General features: G+C 50.7%; 1 protein-coding gene across 2 annotated transcripts; it reads left to right on the forward strand.

Annotated features, from left to right (window-relative positions):
• The first annotated feature begins 374 nt into the window (after positions 1-374).
• SPOP (speckle type BTB/POZ protein) lies at positions 375-19100 on the forward strand. 2 transcript variants are annotated; one of them, XM_027697100.1, is made up of 10 exons: positions 375-590; positions 8266-8407; positions 8671-8792; positions 9737-9888; positions 10130-10257; positions 13590-13767; positions 14544-14599; positions 15002-15124; positions 16736-16878; positions 17860-18282. In XM_027697100.1, the coding sequence occupies exons 2-10, from the start codon at positions 8330-8332 to the stop codon at positions 18002-18004; spliced, it is 1125 nt and encodes a 374-aa protein (XP_027552901.1). In that variant the 5' UTR covers positions 375-590; positions 8266-8329; the 3' UTR covers positions 18005-18282. The 2 variants fall into 2 exon arrangements, with proteins under 2 accessions (XP_027552901.1, XP_027552902.1); XM_027697101.1 differs by lacking the exon at positions 375-590 and having other exon boundaries at positions 8330-8407; positions 17860-19100.
• The last annotated feature ends 1476 nt before the right edge of the window (positions 19101-20576 follow it).

The raw sequence follows: 20576 nt of genomic DNA on the forward strand, positions 1-20576 counted from the left end.
GTGAGGAATGGGGATATGGCACACGCCATTCCCTCAGCTGGGTGCTCCCTCCCAGAGCCGTGAGGGCAGGGGACACGGCTCACGCCATTCCCTTCGCACTGGCGCAGGGCCTGCCACAAAGTGATCCATTCACAGGCACGGCAGGAGCGGGGCCTGCCACAAAGTGATCCCCCAGCGGCGCCGCAGGAGGGCGGCGCATGCGCGGGGGGAAGGAAATGTCTCGCGCGACGGGGCCGCTGGTCCATAAGAGGCGGTGGGCGTGGCCTCCGGCGTCAGTCGCGCGCTGCGCGTGCGCGGCCGCGAGGGGAGCGCCGGGCCGCCCCCCCCGCCGCCTCGGCCCTCCCCGCGCATGCGCGCTGAGCTGCTGCGGGCACCTGCGCAATAGTGATCCTTGGGTCGCGCTCGGCGGGGACCGGCCGGGGAGGACATGCTGCCAAATAGTGATCCCCAGCCGGTGGTGGTCTCCTGAGGGGGCTGCGGGGTCCGCGGGCCGTCCCCTCGCTCCGCTCCTGCCCCCACAGCGCTCCCCGAGCCCCTCCGGCCTCCCAGCAGCGCCGCAGCGGCGGCGGGGCCTCTCCCAGGGCCCGGAGGTGAGAGCGGAGGGGAAGGAGTTGGGGGGGGGGCGCAGGGCCTGAGGGAAGGAGGGGGGCGGTGGGGAAAAGTTGGGGGAAAACACGGAGCGGGGATTCCTGGAGCCCCCCGCGCTGGGGGAGAGGGGCAGGGGGTGGTTGGGACCGGGCGATGAGGGGACGCGATTGGGGGGAAGGATCGGGGCAGCATCGCCGGCTGAGGGGTGACAGGTCGTGGCCTCGCTGGGGGCTGAGGGGGCACATTCCCAAATCCTGGGGGAACGGGGGGGGGGGGGCTGGCGCTTCCCAGCCGGGTCTCGGGCCTGCGGTGGTGTTTGGAAGGAAATGGTGCATCATCCTGCGGTGTGGAAAGGCACATAATTCGCTTTCTTGGCGGAATGTGGCACCGGGGGGGTGCAGGGGGCACGGAGCCCCCGCTTCCTGCGGGCATTGTGTGGATTAGTGGTGTTAGAAAGGTAAAATAGCGCTCCAGGAGTGTTTTCCAGGCTGCCTGGGAAATGGCATTGGCTTGTTCTGACAGGAGTTTTTTTGGGGGGGGGAGAAAAATAATCGAATGCGGTGGTACTTGTTGTCAATTTTCTGGAACTCGGCGCTGCTAAATGTGTTTGTGTTTGTGTTCGTCCTGACGATCAGGCAAAGAAACACTTCTCTGGGATTTCCTTTTTTTTTTTCCTTTGCCTTTGGAGTTCTGAGTGGTTGTGTCTGGGGTGGCTCGTTGTGAAACCCAATAAAAGTCTGCAGAATTAAACTTATTTATGCTTTATAAAATAGAACTCTTTGCTTATTGAAAAGATCCCCGAAAATTAGTTAAGTAAAACATACAACTGACTTCTTTTTCAGTGACATTTTTAAGCAGCTGCCCAGAATTATTTGGTTTTGTTATGTCACTTGTTTTGTTGTGACCTGAGGGGAAAAAATAGATTCTTTTTTTCCCCCCCTCATTCTTTTTGGTACTTTTTGTGTGGGATTGAGATCAAGACAACACAGGAGTACATCGAGGGTGTCATCCTGTCACTGCATCAGCAGAGGACAGTAATACAAAACTGTGCCTGGCAGATGCAAACTGCTCTCAAATCTGACAGCCTGATTTACTGCATGGAGTTACTGATGTTATAAAACTGTTTTCTCCCCAAACCCACCAGGATTTGGGTGTAAATCCAGGGCAGGGAGGGGGTTGAAGTGGGAGAGGGGTCAGTGTGACACAGGGTGAGACCATCACTGAGTGCACAGAGCACGGTGAAGGGCTTAAAACCCCACTTTATTTCTTGTGTAAATGATATTAATTTGCTGGTATTTTGACATGGAGGAGGCACCAGTTCTGCCAGTAGATTAGATTAGATTAGGGCTGATAAATCTTAAAAACAATTAATTCCTCTCTGAGAGGGAGGAGGTTCAGGGTTAATCTCCAGTGCAGCCTCTGCACAGACCCAGCCTCAGGAACAGACCCAGGGTTTGTTTCCCAGGGTGGTTTCTCTGGGATCCCAATCCAGCCCACAACCAGAGGGACTTCCCAGCTCTACTCTTGACACCCCTTGTGCTCAGCATTTTCCCCCCTGGACACTTGGGCTCATCGGCTCCATCCCCTTCCCAGACATTATTCCTGCAGGATCGGGCCCAGAGCTGGGAATACCCCGATGTCCTGGACAAGCAGCAGCTCTGGCTGTGTCAGTGATGGAGCTTGGGGCCCCCCACGTGGACACAGCCCCTGGGATTCTGTCCCATCCCTCCTGTCCCTGGGATTCTGTCCCATCCCTCCTGTCCCTGGGATTCTGTCCCATCCCTCCTCTCCCCTCCCCGTGCTCAGTTCTCTGCACGTTTGGATATTATGTAAGATCCTGCTGGTTCTCCCCCAGCCTCCAGCTGCTGGGCTTTTCTGCTGGGTACAGGGAGGAAAGACGACAAAACCCAAACCAAACCCAGCAATAAACCGGCCAAAAGCCCTTTGAGTGAGTGTTGCTTCTTGAGCCTCTGTCAATGAGCTGCTGCTGGGAACTGCCTCGTGCTTTGTGCTTGAGAGACCTTAAACAAAACCTGTGTCCAAGTCTGGAAGCACCTGATGGTGCAGGAGCCTGGGGTGGGATTGAAGTGTTTGTGCCTTGAGGAGGCAGAGAGGCTGTTGGTGCTCAGAGACTGGGTCTGTAAATGCATTAGAAGGTCTTTGCCTGTTTTCCTGTTCTAAGGTGTCCCTGTGGTGGTTGTGAAGGAAGGGGTTGATCAGGAAGCCCTGTGAGCAGGGACAGGACCCAGGGAGCGGCTGGAGCTGTGCCAGGGGAGGGTTAATCTGGATTTTGGGAAAGGTTCTTCCCCCAGAGGGTGGTTGGGCACTGCCCAGGCTCCCCAGGGCAGTGGGCACAGCCCCAAGGCCGCCAGAGCTCCAGGAGGGTTTGGACAATGCTCTGAGGGACAGGGGGGGATTTTGGGGTGCCCTGAACAGGAGCAGGAGCTGCACTGGCTGATCCTGGTGGATTGGGATATTCAGTGAGTGACTCTGGAGGTCTCACAGCTGAGGATTCAAGAAAACACAACAGTGAAATGGAATTTGGGGGGGTTGGGTTTGGTTTGGGGTTTTTTCCCTCCCCATTTTTAGGGCTGAAAAGACACTGAACTGTAGCAAATACTTGGGAAATCCTTGGGAATTGCTGCTTGTGCCGTGAGGGAATCCTGGCTGCAGGCAGAACGGGGTGTCCTGTGAGCTCTCCACTGCATCTGTGGGGTTTATAAAGCCGGGGTCAGGGGAGGGATTGAACATTCCAGCCCCCAGTTCCTGCCTGGAAGAGGCTGCTTTGGCCACGGATGTAGGAGCCAGTAGGATCCTGGTGACTTTTAGCTGCACTGAATCAGAGAGAATAGTACTAAAATCTTTATGTTGAGATCTCAACTCAGCTTTTCTGTGTTACAGATTTACTGAATAGGTTCATTTTTATGACTGTGGACTTTAAAAGTGGCTTCAGCCAGAAACACTTGGGGACTTGGAGAGTTCACAGACTGACTGGGGGGGTTAAACAGGGATGTGTAGCTGGGGAGGTGTTTTCCTCATTCCCACAAAGCCCAGGTTGTTGTATTTACCAATAAACTACCTCAAAAATGAATATAAACGTGAATATGTCCGTCAGGGCTGTGAAAAGAACTGATATCTCAGAAAAATTGCATAGGAAATGGGCTAGAAAAACACTGGATTTAGAACTGAACAGGTGAACATTTGCTTGTGGGACTTGATCAGATGAAGAAATCATTTAAGAATATGTGTGGGTTTTTAAGTGTAGCTTTAATTACTGTCCTTCCCCACATTGCTACAGAAATCTGTTCAATAAATCATAAATCAGGTCATAATTGTATATACAACTTTGATAGTGGTTTACAAGGGGGGAGACTTTATTGGGGCCTTCATTTCCCCACCACCTTTTCTCCTGGAATCGTTCAGCCTCACCAAGTTGTGCTTAAAAACCACATTTGCTGCATTTCTTAGAAGCACTTTTGGGCAGTAAATGAAATTCAGGGGATGGTGTTTTTCCTGCATTTAAGAGAGAGACAAATTACTCAGGGTTTCCTGTCAGCTTGTGACTGTTCCCACTCTGTCACTGGGGCTGTTTGGGGCCAGAAGGTTTGGAAATCACCCTCCAGGGCTCTTTTTTCTGGAAAGTAGGATCCCAGTGAGCTGCCAGTGGGATAAAAGTCCCAGTATTACTCAGTAGTAAAGATTTATAACTTGTATGATTTAAAATTGGTGGTTTATTTTTTTTTTTACTTTGTCTTATTAACCCAATAATTTTGGGTTTGAACAGTTGGAATATTCCAACTGTGGGCGTAGGTGAATTATTACAATAATAATAATTATTATTATTATTATTTTCAGAGTGATTTTTGTCAGATGTGATTTTTATTTTATGTTGATGTAAGAATATTACCTTGTGGTCACTGAAATTGGTGTGATAACCTTCAGAGAAAACACAGCTGCTGGTTTGGGAGGGAAATGGGGGTGGGTTGGAGGGGGAGATTGGTTGGAATTTGACTCCCATCTCCTTCCTCTCCTTCCTCCCCTTGTCGATGTCTGATAAGGTCAGAGAAAAGACTAAACCAAACAGAAAATAAAGGCTTCTCCCTGCCCATAATGAATTCCTGATGGGATGGGATTGGAGGGTGTGAGGGGTTCCTCTGGCAGGAGCTGAACCATCTCCAGAGGGAGGGAATGCTGCTGGCAGGGAACTTTCCCCAGGATGGAGTTTGCTGGGAAAGAGGGGTTTTCACGGCTTTGGGGGTACCAAGACTCCTGACCACGAGGAACCTCGTTCCTGGGGCTCCTCCAGCACCCCAGACTGTGATAAAATGTCATTTTGGGGAGTCTACCACCCTCAAATCCATGAGAAATCCCATTTGAAACTTGACTCTAAAAGTACAAGTGGTTTAGGGTTTAACAAATGGCTCAAATGGCAGGTGACAGGTAACATTTACCCTCCGAGAAAGTGAGGCCGTAAAACCCTTGTTATGATTCTGCCTGGGAGGGAGAATCTCAAATAAAAAGAGTTTCCTGGGCAATAACAAACCTTTCTTTCCCCAAACGAGATCTCCTGCCAGGCTGAGGGTTTCTCTGAGGCCTAAACTGGCGAGTTTAAATAACATTTTACCTTGGGAGAGGAGGCAAATGAACAGCAGTGCATCGCCAGCAGGGAAAAGAGGTGGAGAATTGGGGAAGGGAAAAGAAAAGGAGTAAGAGATTTATTTCTTTTTAACATGCTGATGATTTGCATTAAAAAATTATGAGGAAGATTAGAGAAACAGTTTGGAAGGTTTAAGCCTTAAGCATCTCAAGAGGATTAGATGGAAGTAGGAAGAGTTAAGGAAGAGGGAAGCATCTGGTGAAATCAGGAGTGGTGGCTCAGAGCAGCTCCAGAATAACCCCCAAGTTTGGTTTGCTCAAAGGATCCCATTATTTCCCTGGGCTGGGGTTTGGGGGGGTTCTTGTTCCCATTTCTTTGTTTCCAGCCTTTCCCTTTTGTAATCCAGGCTTCCCTTCCAGATCTGGCTTTTCCTTGGGTCCCTTCCAGCTCTCCCCAGTGTGAGTGTCCAACCTGGAGCCTGGTTTGATGGGAACAGGCTGTTTGCTCCCTCCCTGCAGCCCCTTCTGCACCTCCCTGTTAATAATTAGGCAGCTTTGGGCAACTTCTGAGCTCCCTGGGAGTGATGGCACCTGCCTTTCACCCAGAGCAAGTGCAGGGCCTGGGAATGCTGCATCTCCATGGAATTCCAGGCAGGAGGAGAGTGGTTGCTGTTTAGTGTGCACATTCCATCTAAAAACTTATTTGATGCATCTCCTGCTTTAACAGCACCGCTTTGCCCTCTCTCAGTTCACTTGCCCTTTCCCCCCCTTGTTCTTCATGAATTCCCACCTTCCACTGCCCTTTCCAAGGCTTTGAAGAATTCAGGAGGATAATGCTCTTTTCCTGTGCTTCCACCTCTCATGCCCTTGTTTTATTGCTCCAATTATCTCTGTCCTGCTCCTCTCTCCGAGCTCTTCTCGAGTGTCTTTGATGCCTTGCTGGTCCAAGGAGCAACCACTCCGGTTTTGAAACACTTAATTAAAAATGTACTTCCTTTACAGACTTCTCCAAGTTGTGTTTGCTGAATAAAACTCCCTGAAAAGTGGATACACCTGGAAATTTCTGCAGGGAACTGCTGGTTTCTTACAAGGGAGTTGGTTTGCCTTGAGAGTAGAAAATGAGGCTGTTTAGCAAAAGTAATTCTTAGGTGGTTTTGAGGTAATTTTGAGGTCTCGTTCAGGATTATTTGTGGAGCTGATATTCCCCACCTCTCTCAGGTCAAGTCTCTGCTCTCCCAGGGTGGTTTTACTGTGGATTCCAGCAGCGGGTGAAGTTTTGAGCTGTAAAGTCAGGAGATAATTGGGAGGACAAGGTGACAAGGGAACATTTCCTGTGCTTCCCAAAGGGCTGCTCTGGCCCTTGGATGAAGTGTCTTCCTCTGGAAGTGGTTGTGGATGGGGTGAGAATGACTCTGTTGTAACTGTAATCCCAACTGTGTCCAGGAGAAGTGTTTGTTATTTATATCCGGGGCTGTTGTGGGCTCGCAGGGGGCCACAGGATAATATTTGGTGTTTTGTTGATATTTCTGCCCCGCTTCTCCTGGCCACAAATAATTGTGATTTCGGGATTATTTACCAGCTGTTTTCCTGCAGCACTTCCCAGCTTCCCTCCCGGTTCAGCAGGGCTGGGGAGGAGGTGAGAACCGGGGGAATATTGAGTGTTCATGAGCAAATAAACACTCCAGCTCGAGCTGTGGCTCCCTGTAAAACACCCTGGCTGCTGGGCCGGGCCAGAGCAGTGATTCAGCATCTGGAGGTGGAGCAGCACAGGCAGTTTTTCAGGAGATGGTTGGGATTTTTTTGCTGTGTTTCCCCTGTTCCCAAACAAGGCCAGCAGCTCGTTTTTCCTCTCAGGGAATTCTGGCGGGAGGCAGTGATGGATATTCCTGTTTGTTCCCTGTGGTGTCACTCCATGACAGGTGTTTGATTGCCTCACGTGGGGCTGAACATCTCTTTTGAACTCTGTGTAACTGCTCAGAAAGCACCTGTGGAAAGCTCTGACAATCCAAATCACAGAAAAATCTTTACAATGGGGAACCTTTGGGCCATTTTGGAGCCAGAATGGGGTGATGTGCTGACATTCCACAATTCCAGCAGCACCTTGTCAGGGTTTCTGTTACCACCTGCCTGTCCAGGCCATCTGGGAGGGAAGGATATGGGATATAAAAGTGGCAGTTACTCAGAGGATATTCAAGAATCCGGTGTCTCTCAGGCTCAGACATTTACTTTGCCTTTAGAAACCTAAAACTTCTTTGCCATGTGTGATTTAGGTGCAGCTTAAAATGCCATTCAAATGCAGGAATCAGCTGCTCAAACTTCAGTCTGTGCATCCCATCATTGCCCATTTCCCTCCCCGTTCATGTGATCCATGGCAGAGCCTTGTGGAATTCTCTGTGGGGATCCAGGATTGGCTCCTGAATTCCTGCCCTCTGGGAAAACCTTCCCCTGGCAGGGGGTCGCTCCAGGTTTGATGGATAAGTTGAATAACATCAGAAGTTGTTGTCTCCTCTTTCCCTGCTCCTCACCCCCTCATTTTCATGCCATAAAGGGACCTGTTGCCACTAAATTCACTGATCTGCCTTCAGGAAGGACCCTCTGGAGCCTTTGAGCTGCATCATTTCACATTAAACCACCTGAAGTGGAGAGAGGCTGAACAGCTTCATTCCCTGGAACTGCAATTGCTTCCAGTTTACCTGGAATTTCTCTTTTTTTAGAAAAGTATTTATTGACGAGACTGTTGTGGCTGAAGGTTTTAATTCACACCTTCATTTTTGCTGGGTGTGGGGAGGTGGAAGGACCAGAGTGTTGCTGTTCCAGAGAATTTCAAAGTTACTTTAAGTTATTTTTGCTTTTTTTCCTTCCTCCCCCTAATGCTTCTTAAATAACAGTTGTCTTTTTAAGATGAATGTAATAAAGCCTGCAGCAAATAACCTGGAGTGCATATTGATGGCCCTTACCTTTACAAATGTTGGTTTTGAAATTAGCTCAACATTTTTAAAATCCACCTTTTTAAAATCTGCATTTTTAAAATCCGTTTGTTCTTAGTTTTGATGGTTTTTTTCCCTTTCTGTGGACCCCCAGGGTGAGGATCAAGTCTCCATTTCTTCTGCTGAGTTGTGGATACTGTTCAGGCTTCAAACTGGCGATGTCAAGGGTGCCGAGTCCCCCTCCTCCGGCAGAGATGTCGAGTGGGCCCGTGGCAGAGAGCTGGTGCTACACCCAGGTGAGGGCACACCTTATACACCTGGACACACCTTACACACCTGTGCACATCTGTACAGAGAGCTGGGGCTACACCCAGGTGAGGGCACACCTTATACACCTTACACACCTGTACAGAGAGCTGGGGCTACACCCAGGTGAGGGCACCTGTGCCTGGGGGTTGTTCCTCATCCAGGTCACTCAGTCAGCCGTGCAGCTTTTGCCTTTAGGATGGAGGAGGTGGGTGAGAATGACCCTAAACCTGCTTTTCCCCTCTCTCTTCAGATCAAGGTGGTGAAGTTCTCCTACATGTGGACCATCAACAACTTCAGCTTCTGCCGGGAGGAGATGGGGGAGGTCATCAAGAGCTCGACCTTCTCATCTGGAGCCAACGACAAGCTCAAATGGTGAGACACAGAGCCCCTGCTTGTACAACTCCTGCGTGGAATTTGGGCTTCTGGAGCAGAGGAAATACTTACAACCATCCTTGTACTGCACGTGGGTTCTTGCTGCCTTGGCTGCACAACGTGTGCACAGAGAGAGAGCCCTGGTGCTCCACACAAAACAACATTTGTCTCAAAAACACCTTTCTCTTGACAAGTCCATATGGGGCAGTGAGGGTGCCCAGCCAGCACCCAAAGCCTTTGCTGTGTGTCTGTGTACAGTGTGTGTTCTGCCTTTGGGTGGCAGAGCTGTGCTTTCCTTGGCCTGCTCCTTGTTCAATCATTACCTTTGTAACCTTTGCTGCTCAGCTCTGCTGGAACATCTGGATCTGCCTGCTCTGGGTGCCTGTGAGTGGGAACTGTTCCATCAGCTGGCCTGGTTTGTGCTTTGCTGGATCCTCTGCCAAGTTCCAGGTCATGGAAGTGCTCAGGAGTGGCCTCTTCCTGCACTTACCACTTCTCTTCACACAGGAGTAGTTTCCCTTTTGCCCTGGTGTCGTGTTTTTTGTAAAAACCAGCCTTCCAGAAACCCCTTTTCCCTTTCAGTTGCTTCCTGTGGGATTTTATCGGCCACTTCTCCACATTTGTTGCACTTCCTCGAATCCGTGGCCTCCAGTCTAATGTTTCTTTCACGTTCCTTTTAGGAAAGTTGACATCCAGGGGCTTTTCAGTAATTCCAACCAGACTCCCTCTGTTCCTTGGGGGGGGGTTTTTTTGGGTTGCTTTTCAGTAATTCCAACCATTCTCCCTGCTCTTTTCCGTGTGTTTTTTTGGGTTGCCCACATTCCTGCCTGTATATTTTTATCCATGTGGACATACAGATTTAACACAGCTCCAGTTTATCTCCCCATCCATCATTTCCTGGTGGTTGGTGTTAACACAACGTGTTTGCTGCCGTGTCACTGCAGGTGTTTGCGTGTGAACCCCAAGGGCCTGGATGAGGAGAGCAAGGATTACCTGTCCCTGTACCTGCTGCTGGTGAGCTGCCCCAAGAGCGAGGTCCGAGCCAAGTTCAAGTTCTCCATCCTCAACGCCAAGGGAGAGGAGACAAAAGCCATGGGTGTGTAAAACCTGGGTGTGTTCTGGGTGTGTAAAACAACCTGAGTGTGCTGTGGGTGTGTAAAACAAACCTGAGTGTGCTCTGGGTGTGTAAAACAACCCCGGGTGTGCTGTGGGGTGGGTGCTGCAGCCCTGGCTGTGCTGTGGGTGTGCTGTGGGGTGGGTGCTGCAGCCCTGGCTGTGCTGTGGGGTCAGTACAGCCCTGCCTGCCCCAGCCCAGCTCTGACCCTCCCGTCCCGCAGAGAGCCAACGCGCCTATCGGTTCGTGCAAGGCAAGGACTGGGGCTTCAAGAAGTTCATCAGGAGAGATTTCCTGCTGGATGAAGCCAACGGACTCCTTCCAGATGACAAACTCACTCTGTTCTGCGAGGTGAGCCAGCCTGTGCAGTGACAGCACTTCCATTAGCTGGGGGCAGGCCTGACCTCCTTTCCCATCCCTGCTTTTAAGGAGTCAGAGGTGTCAGAGTGGTGCTGGATGTTTGTGTGACGCTCAGGTTTTATTTGTGTGTGTGTGGCTGGTGGCTCTTTCCTCTCTGTGATTCATCCCACTTCACTTCCATTTCTTTTCTGGCTCTGTTGTGTTTGGTTTTTACCTGGGCTGATGATAGGAATCAGGCTAAGTTTGATTATCATTTCTCTCCTGGTTTAGTGTTATCATCCATCTGTTTGTGCTCCCTAAGTTGAAGCTCACTTGGGATAATAAGCACCACTAGCTCTGTAGTGGGGACTGGCCTGTTTGTCACTTGCCTGCTGAATAAAAAAGAGTTTTCTTTATTTTCTGAAATGTGTCCATGCAGCCAACAAAAGGAAAAATACAAGAAAAAGGAATTTTACAGTAATCATAATTTTCCCTTCATTGTGTTTGTACTTTCCTACAACTGCTTACAGCATTGTTATTTCACTGGTACTTATTTCAGGCCAGTTATTTCTAAAACCAGATATTTAAGTTTAGGAACCTTAAAGAGCAAATTTAAACTCTGATTTAATGTCTTCAGGGCTCCTTCTGTTTTACTTCCGTTGTCTTTTTAACTGCAAAATCCCTCCTGGAGCTGTGATTTTTGCCAGAAGACAGGTGGAACAAGTTGTTCTCCCTTTGGATCTCCTGCACTGTTATTTTTTTTTATGGGAATCTTTTCTTTTGTTCAGGAATGAAAGGGAAGCTTCAATCTAAGTTGTTCAACAAGGATTTGATTTTTTTTTCAGCTTTGCTTGGCCATTATGAGGCTGCACGTGTTTAAATGAACAAACACCTCAGGGATGTGTGTTTTAATCAGTAACATAAATTATCAGTGAAGGAGGGAGCCCTTCCTGAACACTTGGAGCACTAAGGGGGGAGAGGAGGACAGAGCCCTGCACAACACCTCTGTGGGTCTGGCAGTTCCTCTTTCCTTCAGGGTAAAAGAGCCAAAAAACCCCACACGTGTTGGGTGGAGCCCAAAAATGAAGGTCTGAGGAGGGAATCTGTGAGACACAATGTAGATAAACCCCAGATCCACAGTAGTCTTGGCAACTAGTCCTGACCCAAGTCACTGCACCCTTTGCTGAATTATTCCCTTCAAAGCCTCAGTGCTTTGGATTGTTCTGGAGGAAGAGGAGCCTTGCTGTTGGTTCCACCTGGCCTTGGCATCTGTGTTCTGTAAGGAATCTGAAGGTCGGTGATACCAGAAGGTTTTGCTGTCTGGAAACAGTTTGCTGAGAACTCCCAGCACCTTGGTTTGGGGTTTTTTTTTCCCCCCGCCTGCTTTTTCTCCTCTTTTTCCCTTTTCTCCCTAGTTTATGACTCTCTTAGCATTCCAACCGTGTGCTCTCCTGATCCTTCCCTGCTGGCCACAGGTGCCAAATGATGCTGCTCCATCTGTGCTTCCAGTTCTGGATGCAGGAGCTCCCAAAGGAGTTGGGAACACTGGATGTGGAGGTGCCTTTCAAGTGCAGATATTTGTGATTCCTGCACACACAAGGTTCTTTATTGAAGCTGGAAGGAAGAAGCCCTTTGCTCTCTGCTCCTGGCCAGTGCTGAACGTGGATAATCCTCCCTGGAAATGCTGTTGGGCCAGAGAATGATGGTCCTTGTCAAACATTTCAGGCCTGACTTCATTTCCTTGTCAGTTTGGGGATTTTTCAGGCCCTTGTTTTGCAGGTGGGCCTGGTTGTTCATATCCCAACTGCATTGCTTTCTGCTGTTCAAATTCCATTCCAGCAGCAGAGGTAAATATCATCGCAGTCAATCTCCCAGGGGGAAGGTGTTCCCGAAGTTCTGGCAGCAGCTCTTTTCTGAGCTGGGTAGTGTTGGTTCCCTTGCTGAGATGTTGAAAACAGCTTAAGCAAATCCTTCTCTCTTTTAACATCTGAGGCTGGAATCCAGTAAAAAGGCCATGGAATAACTGACTTTATTTCATGTATGAAGAGGATTTATTTGTGGATTTGAGACACAGTTTTTTGGCTGCTCTGTGATCCACGTTGGACTTCCAACAAGGGATCTGCATCTTAGAATTCCCTTTTAATGCACCTGATGAGTTTTCACCCATCCTGGAGTCCACTTTGCTGCTGTGGATGTCACAGGACAGGGGGATGATGCAGCATTCAGGTGAATGATGAGGAACTTTGGTTTCTCCACATGTGCTGTGGCTGGTCCGTGGTGTCCTCTGGCATCTGATGTTTGTTTGGTTGTGAGTCTTGTGTGCTTTACACAGAATGTGCCCCCAGAGCCCCCCTGCAGCTTTCTCAGGAGCTGGGATCTGTTCTGACAGGTTTTTCCCTTTCCTTTTCCTCCCTCTCACTTCATGATTTCCTTCTCCACGCTGTGGAGCTTCCTCTGCTGTCCATTATCCTTTGGCCACTGGTTATTAATAGGAGTGGAATTTAACTTGGACTCGCCAGCAAATCCAGGGAATAGTCTCACGCACCTTCCCTGTCAATCTCCCTGCTTTGTTCTTCCTACAGCAGGGCTGGATTAGTCACTCTGATCTTTTCTAATTGGGCTCTGCCTGATTTGCTGCAGCCCTGACAATGGCTGGGTGCTCGGTGGGCCCTGGGTGAAGGAGGTTCAGCAGCCACGCTGGTCCTGCCTCAGAGCAGCTGATTAGGAATCTCTCTGCCTTCCCCAAATCCTCCTAATTATTTGACATAAAGCTGGATTTTCTTTTTTTTTTTTTTAAACTTGCTGTTTAGGTGGGTTTTAATTGTATTTTCTGGCGTGACAGGAGCACTGAACTGCTGAGGTGCAGGAGGAGAAGCAGGAAGACATTTCAGGAGCCAGGCACTGCCCTTGTGGCTCCTGTGCTGGGTTATAAAAACTCTGTGTGTACTTCATTTTCATGTGGCCTGTTGTCTGTTGCATTATTGATTAGGGAGGGTTTCACAGTGGTGATAGAAGGGGAAAACTAGGTCAGGTGTGGTGTCTGGAAAAGCAGGAAAATAAGGTTCTGCTTTGTTAGGGAACCGTCTGACAAAGTTACAGTTCAGTTGTTGGTTTGGGGTTGAGAAGGAGACCTGCTGGTGGCATTTAGGGTTTAGGATGGACACTCTGGTGCAGGGCTCTCTGCACAGAGGAGCAAAGGTGTTTAAAAATGGGCACGTTTTTAACCCTGCAGTGACCGTGCCGGGGTTTGCTCTGCGTCTCCCTGGCCATAAACCCTTCCTGGAGGGAGAGCTCCCTTTCCAAGCATGTCTCTGAGGGTGTTTGTGCCTTTGCCTCCCCTGCAGGTGAGTGTGGTGCAGGACTCAGTGAACATCTCTGGCCAGAACACCATGAACATGGTGAAGGTGCCCGAGTGCCGCCTGGCCGACGAGCTGGGCGGGCTCTGGGAGAACTCGCGCTTCACCGACTGCTGCCTCTGCGTGGCAGGCCAGGAGTTCAAGGGGCACAAAGCCATCCTGGCAGGTGGGTGTTCGGCCCTGGAATCGTGGGATGGGTTGGGATGGAAGGGCACTGAAAGCTCAGCCACCCCTGCCATGGGCAGGGACACCTTCCACTGGCCCGGGGTGCTCCAGCCTGGCCTTGGGCACTTCCAGGGCTGGGGCACCACACAGGGAAGAATTCCTTCCCAATATCCCATCCACCCCTGCCCTCTGGCAGTGGGAACCCTCTGTCCTTTGTCCTGCCCCTCCCTGCCCCGTCACTGTTCATGTTCTGTTCCATAAAACACAGAAATCAGGAAACAGGCACCAAGATGGATTTTAACTCTGTGGGAGCCGGAGTTCTTAGCAGAACAGGAGCCAACAACCTGATGGGCAGTGGGGCTTTTGGAGTTCTTTCATCTTTAAAGGAGGCTCCTGCAGCTCCTTTATCAAAGAGCTGTGGTACCAGAGTGGTTTGTGAGCTGTTCCAGGTGGAGAGGAAATCCCCACTTGGTTTGTAATTGCCTGTCTGCTCCTCTGACAAGGACAGTGGGAGCGTTTTTTGTGGCTGTAGGGTACTCTAAAATATTCCTAAAGCATTTGTAAGGAGAACTTAGCACATTTCCAAGGAATGCTTCCCTGCCAAGCCAAGAAACACACCTTCCCACCCCGGCACTCTCCAGCCTTGCTGGAAGGACATAAATCCTCCCCAGCTGGAAGCTCTGGCAGCCCCAGTCCATGGGGGGAGTTCCTCAGTTGCTGAGGTCCCCCCTGAGGAGCAGAGGAGCCTTTCCAACTGTGTTTTGTTTTCCCTCACAGCACGTTCCCCAGTGTTCAGCGCCATGTTTGAGCACGAGATGGAGGAGAGTAAAAAGGTAAGACCCTGAGGGGAGGAGAAGCTCTCCAGCTGCAGAATGGCTCTCCAGTCAGCTCCTGCTCGGAGAACTGCCCTTGTGTTTGTGATTTTGGTCACCTTCTAACTGTCTTTCTCACATTAGATGCACCTCTCTGCTTCAGCTGCCCTGAAGGGAGGAAGACAGGGATCAAGGAGGCAATTGTACCTTTGTTCCTCTTGGGAAAGAGTCTGGGGTGGGACAGGGAGAAGTAGAGAAGGTGAAATACCACTCAGAATTTTTCTTACTCCATCCACATCTTTTCTTTTTATGTTCCTTTTCTTGCACTGCTCATTCTGAATAGTTTGCCTCTGAATCCTGAAGGAGTTTGGGGGAGAAGGAAGCCCTGGCAGGGCCTTAATAAGCTTCATTTTCCTGTTGCAGAATCGGGTTGAAATCAATGATGTGGAGCCGGAAGTTTTTAAGGAAATGATGTGTTTTATTTATACTGGGAAGGCACCAAATCTTGACAAAATGGCTGATGACTTGCTGGCAGCTGCTGACAAGGTAGAGTTGGGATTTTGGGGAGCTGACAGGACTGGGAATGGTGTTTTTCCTTTCCACAGTGCACTGTGGGGCTGGGTGGGTTCCTGGAGCTGGCTGAGGCTGGCAGGTAACCCTGGGTGTTGTCTGAGGTCCCTCTCACAGAAGATCCACGTCAAACATCCCCCAGCTGGATAAATCCAGCTCTTACAACACAACAGGCAGCAGTTTCTGGATCCACTGCTCAGTTGGAAGCTTTTTTGGAGCTCTGTTCTCTCCCCTGAGCTGGGGGTGAGAAGAAGGTTTCCAGGTGGCCCCTCAGGGGTATTTTACAGGGTGGTTGTTCCCAGCTCTCCACAGCAGGGGCTCCCTGCCTGCTCCAGCTCCAGGAGAGGCTCCAAAGCCATGGGAAGGGGGTGCTGTGCATTTGCCTTTGCCAGGGGCAATCCCAGAGGGAAGGGAGCACTGGAGGAAGCCCTGGTGTGGTTTCCAGGGAATTGGTGTGACTGGAAGCTGCTGGAAGTCCCTGTGGATTTGCCAGCTGGGCCTCCTTCCCTTTGCAGCAACTAAGATGGGAATTAATGCAAGATCCTTGGACTGATTATAATCATTGCCACATAGTTTGTTCAATATTTAAAGGATATTGATTGAGAGCTCACAACCACCTTTCTTACTTACTCTTGAGTAAATAAGCAAGAAGCAGCAGTACATTAAGGACAGAGTGGCTTTAATTTTAACTTTCCTGGCTTATAACATAGTTGTGGGTTTTTTCCCTTTTCAACTCATTCTGTGCCTTTTAAAAGCAGAAATAAAAAAAAAAGAAAATCTTTGGTGAAAGCACATAAAACATCCAATATTTACCCAGGAGACTGAAACAGCTTCTTCTGAGCTCCTCCTGCCTCTGGGGGGGAAATATGTAATTAGACCAAAACCAAACCAAAGCTCGTTTTCTCAGCCCAGGAGATGCTGTGGCAGCACTGGGGCAAGTGCTGCTGGAAGGGTGGGGTTTTTAGGTGTGATTAAGAAAGGGGGGAAGGGGAAATGTTGGTACCTGAGAGACCAGAATGGCCAATTTTGCCCACCAATGTAATTAGAAACTGAGCTATTTGCAGCCAAAAATAGAGCTCAAAAATACGTGCACGGAGGAGAATATTCCATTTACAGAAGGAGAATTTGCTGCATTTTAAGCCACTGACAGACAATCCTCTAAACTAATGGCTTGGCCCAATAAACTGGTTTATTTCTCGGTCCAGATTAGAAAGTAAATTTGATTTGCTGTCGTGGTGGGAGCAAACTGTCCTGGCTGTGAGCTGGGCCTGGGCTGAGATCGCTGTGATCACAGAGCCCAAGTGACAAAACAGTTCCATAATCCAAAATTCTTCATTTGAATGTCACCACGATGGGGTGAAACTCTCAGAGCATGAAGGCAGTTGGTGTCAGGGTGCTGCTGGGGGGGAAACATCCCCAGGGAGCTCGTCCTGTGCTCAGTGTGACCGTGTCCCCTGTGTTGCAGTACGCCCTGGTGTGACTGTGTCCCCATAGTGCCCATGTCCCCTGTGTTACAGTATGCCCTGGTGTGACTGTGTCCCCATGGGTGTCCCCATGTCCCCATAGTGACCATCCCCTGTGTTGCAGTACGCCCTGGAGCGGCTCAAGGTGATGTGTGAGGACGCCCTGTGCTCCAACCTGTCCGTGGAGAACGCGGCTGAGATCCTCATCCTGGCTGACCTGCACAGTGCCGACCAGCTCAAGACCCAGGCCGTGGACTTCATCAACTAGTGAGTTTTGCTGGCACTGCCTGACCTCAGAGCTCCTTCCTCCCTCAGCTCCTTGGCTGGGAAAGCCAGAGGCAGATGTTGGTTATTGTCCCATGCAGGGAAGGTTCTCCTCTCTTACTTTGCTGTTTTAAGTTCTCCCAATGTGATCCTTCATTTTTCTGCCATCCCAGACGTGGCATGGCCTTGAGGACAGGTTGGTCTTGTCCTCTGGGACTGTCCAGAACTGGGAGCTGTTGTGGATCTTCCTGAAATCACAGGAACCTTTAGGTAGTTGAATATCAGGTAGTTCCTGGTATTGGAATCATCCTGGAATGATAGAACAAGGGGGAACGGCTTCCCACTGCCAGAGGGCAGGGTTAGATGGGATACTGGGGAGAAGTCCCTCCCTGGGAGGGTGGGGAGGCCCTGGCACAGGGTGCCCAGAGAAGCTGTGGCTGCCCCATCCCTGGAAGTGTCCAGGACCAGGTTGGACAGGGCTTGGAGCAACCTGGGCTGGTGGAAGGTGTCCCTGCCCATGGCAGGGGGTGGCACTGGATGGGCTTTAAAGACCCTTCCAGCCCAAACCATTCCATAATTCTGCACTGAGGGTCTGGTTACAGCTCCTAATCCACAGTAGATGTGAAGTGACTGCTTTGATATCTGGAGACATTTGCAGTCCTGTTGATCAGTTAATGGGGTTTCTCTCAGCACTCTCTCTGTTGATCTAAAACACCCCAGTGCTGAGGAGTCAGGGTGGGTGAGCACTGTGTTCCTCTCTCCCCACCTGCCATCCCAGCTGGGCTGTTCCTCCTTGAGCTGAAGGACTGCCCAGCCTAAAATTGCTCCAGCAGAGCCAGACCTTGGAATCTCCAAAGGTCAACCCCGATCTCAAACAGGAGCTGAAACCCTCGGGTGGCAAACGCTGTTCAGTGGAGGGGATCTTTGGCTGCTGTTTGATCCCCCAGTGGGTAACTCGGGCCTGTCCTCTCTTCTCCCTTGCAGCCACGCCTCGGATGTCATGGAGACGTCGGGCTGGAAGTCCATGGTGGTGTCCCACCCCCACCTGGTGGCCGAGGCCTATCGCTCCTTGGCCTCGGCACAGTGTCCCTTCCTGGGGCCGCCCCGGAAGCGACTGAAGCAATCCTAAAGCCCTGCCCCACACCTCGCCCCATGTGTTTTATTTTCCCTGGAAGCGGCTCCAGCCGGGGCCGCCTTGAAACCTTGACCACCAGGTAGACAGCGAAATCTGTGGAGCTTTTACTCTGTTGTTGGGGGGAAGAGGCTGCTCCGTGACATCCAGACTTTTTCAAACAGCACCAAGTAACTTTGGGAGAGGGGGGAGGGTGGGGGCTCTGGGGCTGTTCAACCTTATGAATCCCTGTCGCTGCGTCGTCTGTGTGTTCCCTTCCACCTGGCTGAAGTCATTGGGCCCCGGGGCGGGATCAGGCCCGGCCTGAACGGGGCTGAACCCGGCGTTGGCACCGGCAAACCAACGGCTCTGCGTCTGGCAGCACAGAACAAACCGGGGGATGCCTGGAGCAGGAGGACATTTGGGCTTTGGAGAACATTGGAGAGCGAAAAAAAACCAACAGCAACAACAAGGAAAAAGGATTTCCCTCGAGGTTTTGGAAAAGGAAATAATTACCCGATGGGAGCTCCAGTAGTATTTATGTCAAAAGTTAAACGAGTCCTTCCAGCCGAGCTAAAAACTGGACGTTTGTGCAACTCCCTATTGCCATCCAGCAACAAGAAGATCAGTTTTCTCTGTTAGTAGCACTTGTATGTTATTGCAAAAAAAAAAAAAGAAACAAAGGATAACCCCCCCCCTTTTCTATAAATGTCAGGTTGGAGTGCAGGGGGCAGTGAGAGGCTGTGCTTTGAAAGGACTGGGAAGCCCTTTACCTGAGGAGAGCAACGGTTTCTGTTTTAAATATCGTGGGAGATGTTTTATGGCATTTTTCCCTGCTTTTTTTTCTCCCCCCTCCTCCCCCTTTTTTTAAGAAAAAAAAAAAACAACAGCAACAAAAAAAAAGATAAATTTTATTGTTGATGAATGCTGCGTCTGAAGTCCCTGAGTTGCTAAAATGATTCTTAACAACTGTTTGTACCTGACTTGCCGACTGTATAGGAGCCAGTCCTGTTCCTTTCTATTAGTCACTTCTTACAGGAAAAGATGTTTCAAAATAGCTGGTAACTTTTTTTTTTCTTTTTGAAAATATAAATAATTACTATTTTGTACCGTGTGGTATCTGTTGCCTTTTTTTCCCACCCCCTCCCCCTCCTGTCTCCTTTTCCAGCCTTCCCGGTTCCAAACCATCTCTCCAAAGGTTCCTTTGCAGTCCTGCTGCCACGTGCTGACGGTGCCAAGCTGTTCCTGGAGCCCAGAGGAGATTTACTGGGAATGCTGCAGCACAAACGTGTCGTTTCTCATTGCAGGTGATCCCAAACCACGGCAGAGCTTTGCTTTCAGTGCGACCCCGAGCGTGGCCCTTCCTTCCCTGCTCCTGCCTGCAGGTGAGGAGGGGCAGCAGCCCCAGCACCATCTGTCTGGTGGCACTGGAGTGCAGGGCAGGATTTCTGGGGCAGCCATCAGCCCCCAGATGTCCTGGGAGGGGAGGTGGGAGCAGTGCCAGGAGCTCCAGCTGACCTGGAAGCGGGCAGGGCAGGTTGGGCACGGCTGGATTCCAGGGAATGGCTGGGGGTGTGCTCTAGGAACTGGAGCAGGGAGCTGCTGGCCCTGATCTTCATGCTGGGAACACACCTTCTCTCCCAGCCCTTGTGGGAAGGAGAATTCTGTTTGTGTTTAATCGAGGTGCTCTTCCTGATGTCAAATGGTGGCTCAGGAGAGGGTTCTGGAGCACCCTGGGCTGGTGGAAGGTGGCACTGGGTGGCACTGGGTGGGCTTTGAGGTCCCTTCCCACCCAACCCATTCCAGGCTCCCCATTGCAGGTGAACTGATGATTCCTTTGCCAGCATCCCGTGTTTGTGTGTTTGGTTCTCCCTGTCAGCCAGGCCCAGCTGGCTCCCAAACACCCGAGCAGGAGCACACTGCTCAGGGGCACACTGCTTCCATGGCACACTGCTTCCATGGCACACTGCTCAGGAGCACACTGCTTCCATGGCACACTGCTCAGGAGCACACTGCTCATGAACCTCCCCACAGCCATGGGGTGCAGTCCCAGCTCTCCCAGTCCGTGCCACGTGCTGGTGCTGCAGAGCTGCCAGGGTAGGGGAGCAGTTGGAGACCCGAATTCCACAGGGAGCTGGGATGTTTATCCGAGCAGCATTTTGGAGACACGTTCTCCCCGGGTCTGAACCACAGCCCGGCCACCCCAGCTCTGGATTCACACTGAGCTTGGACCTTTGTGCTCCTGCTTTTCATTCCTCCCCTTCCCTCCCTGGCGGATGTTCCACCCCCGTGGGCCGTGTTTGATGTGCCTCCTCCTGCCCATCAGCTCCGGGCTCCTGCTTGCTCTGCTCACTTGGCTGCTGACCTGGGAGGGCCTTCCCTGGGCTGTGGGAACAAGGAGCACGTTGTCCATGGATCCCTGACCCCATTCTCCCTGGATCCCTGACCCCATTCCCCATGGATCCCTGACCCCGTTCCCCATGGATCCCTGACCCCCTTCCCCATGGATCCCTGACCCCGTGGATCCCTGACCCCCTTCCCCATGGATCCCTGACCCCGTTCTCCCTGGATCCCTGACCCCGTTCTCCCT

Source organism: Neopelma chrysocephalum, unplaced genomic scaffold (genome assembly GCF_003984885.1).
Source record: "Neopelma chrysocephalum unplaced genomic scaffold, ASM398488v2 Primary Assembly neopelma1_118, whole genome shotgun sequence".
NCBI lineage: Eukaryota > Metazoa > Chordata > Aves > Passeriformes > Pipridae > Neopelma > Neopelma chrysocephalum.

Coding starts and splice junctions, on each gene's coding strand:
- SPOP (XM_027697100.1), top strand. CDS start 8,330: ATGTCAAGGGTGCCGAGTCCCCCTCCTCCGGCAGAGATGTCGAGTGGG. Junction 8,408..8,670: donor AGAGCTGGTGCTACACCCAG/GTGAGGGCACAC, acceptor CTCTCTCTTCAG/ATCAAGGTGGTGAAGTTCTC. Junction 10,258..13,589: donor AACTCACTCTGTTCTGCGAG/GTGAGCCAGCCT, acceptor CCTCCCCTGCAG/GTGAGTGTGGTGCAGGACTC.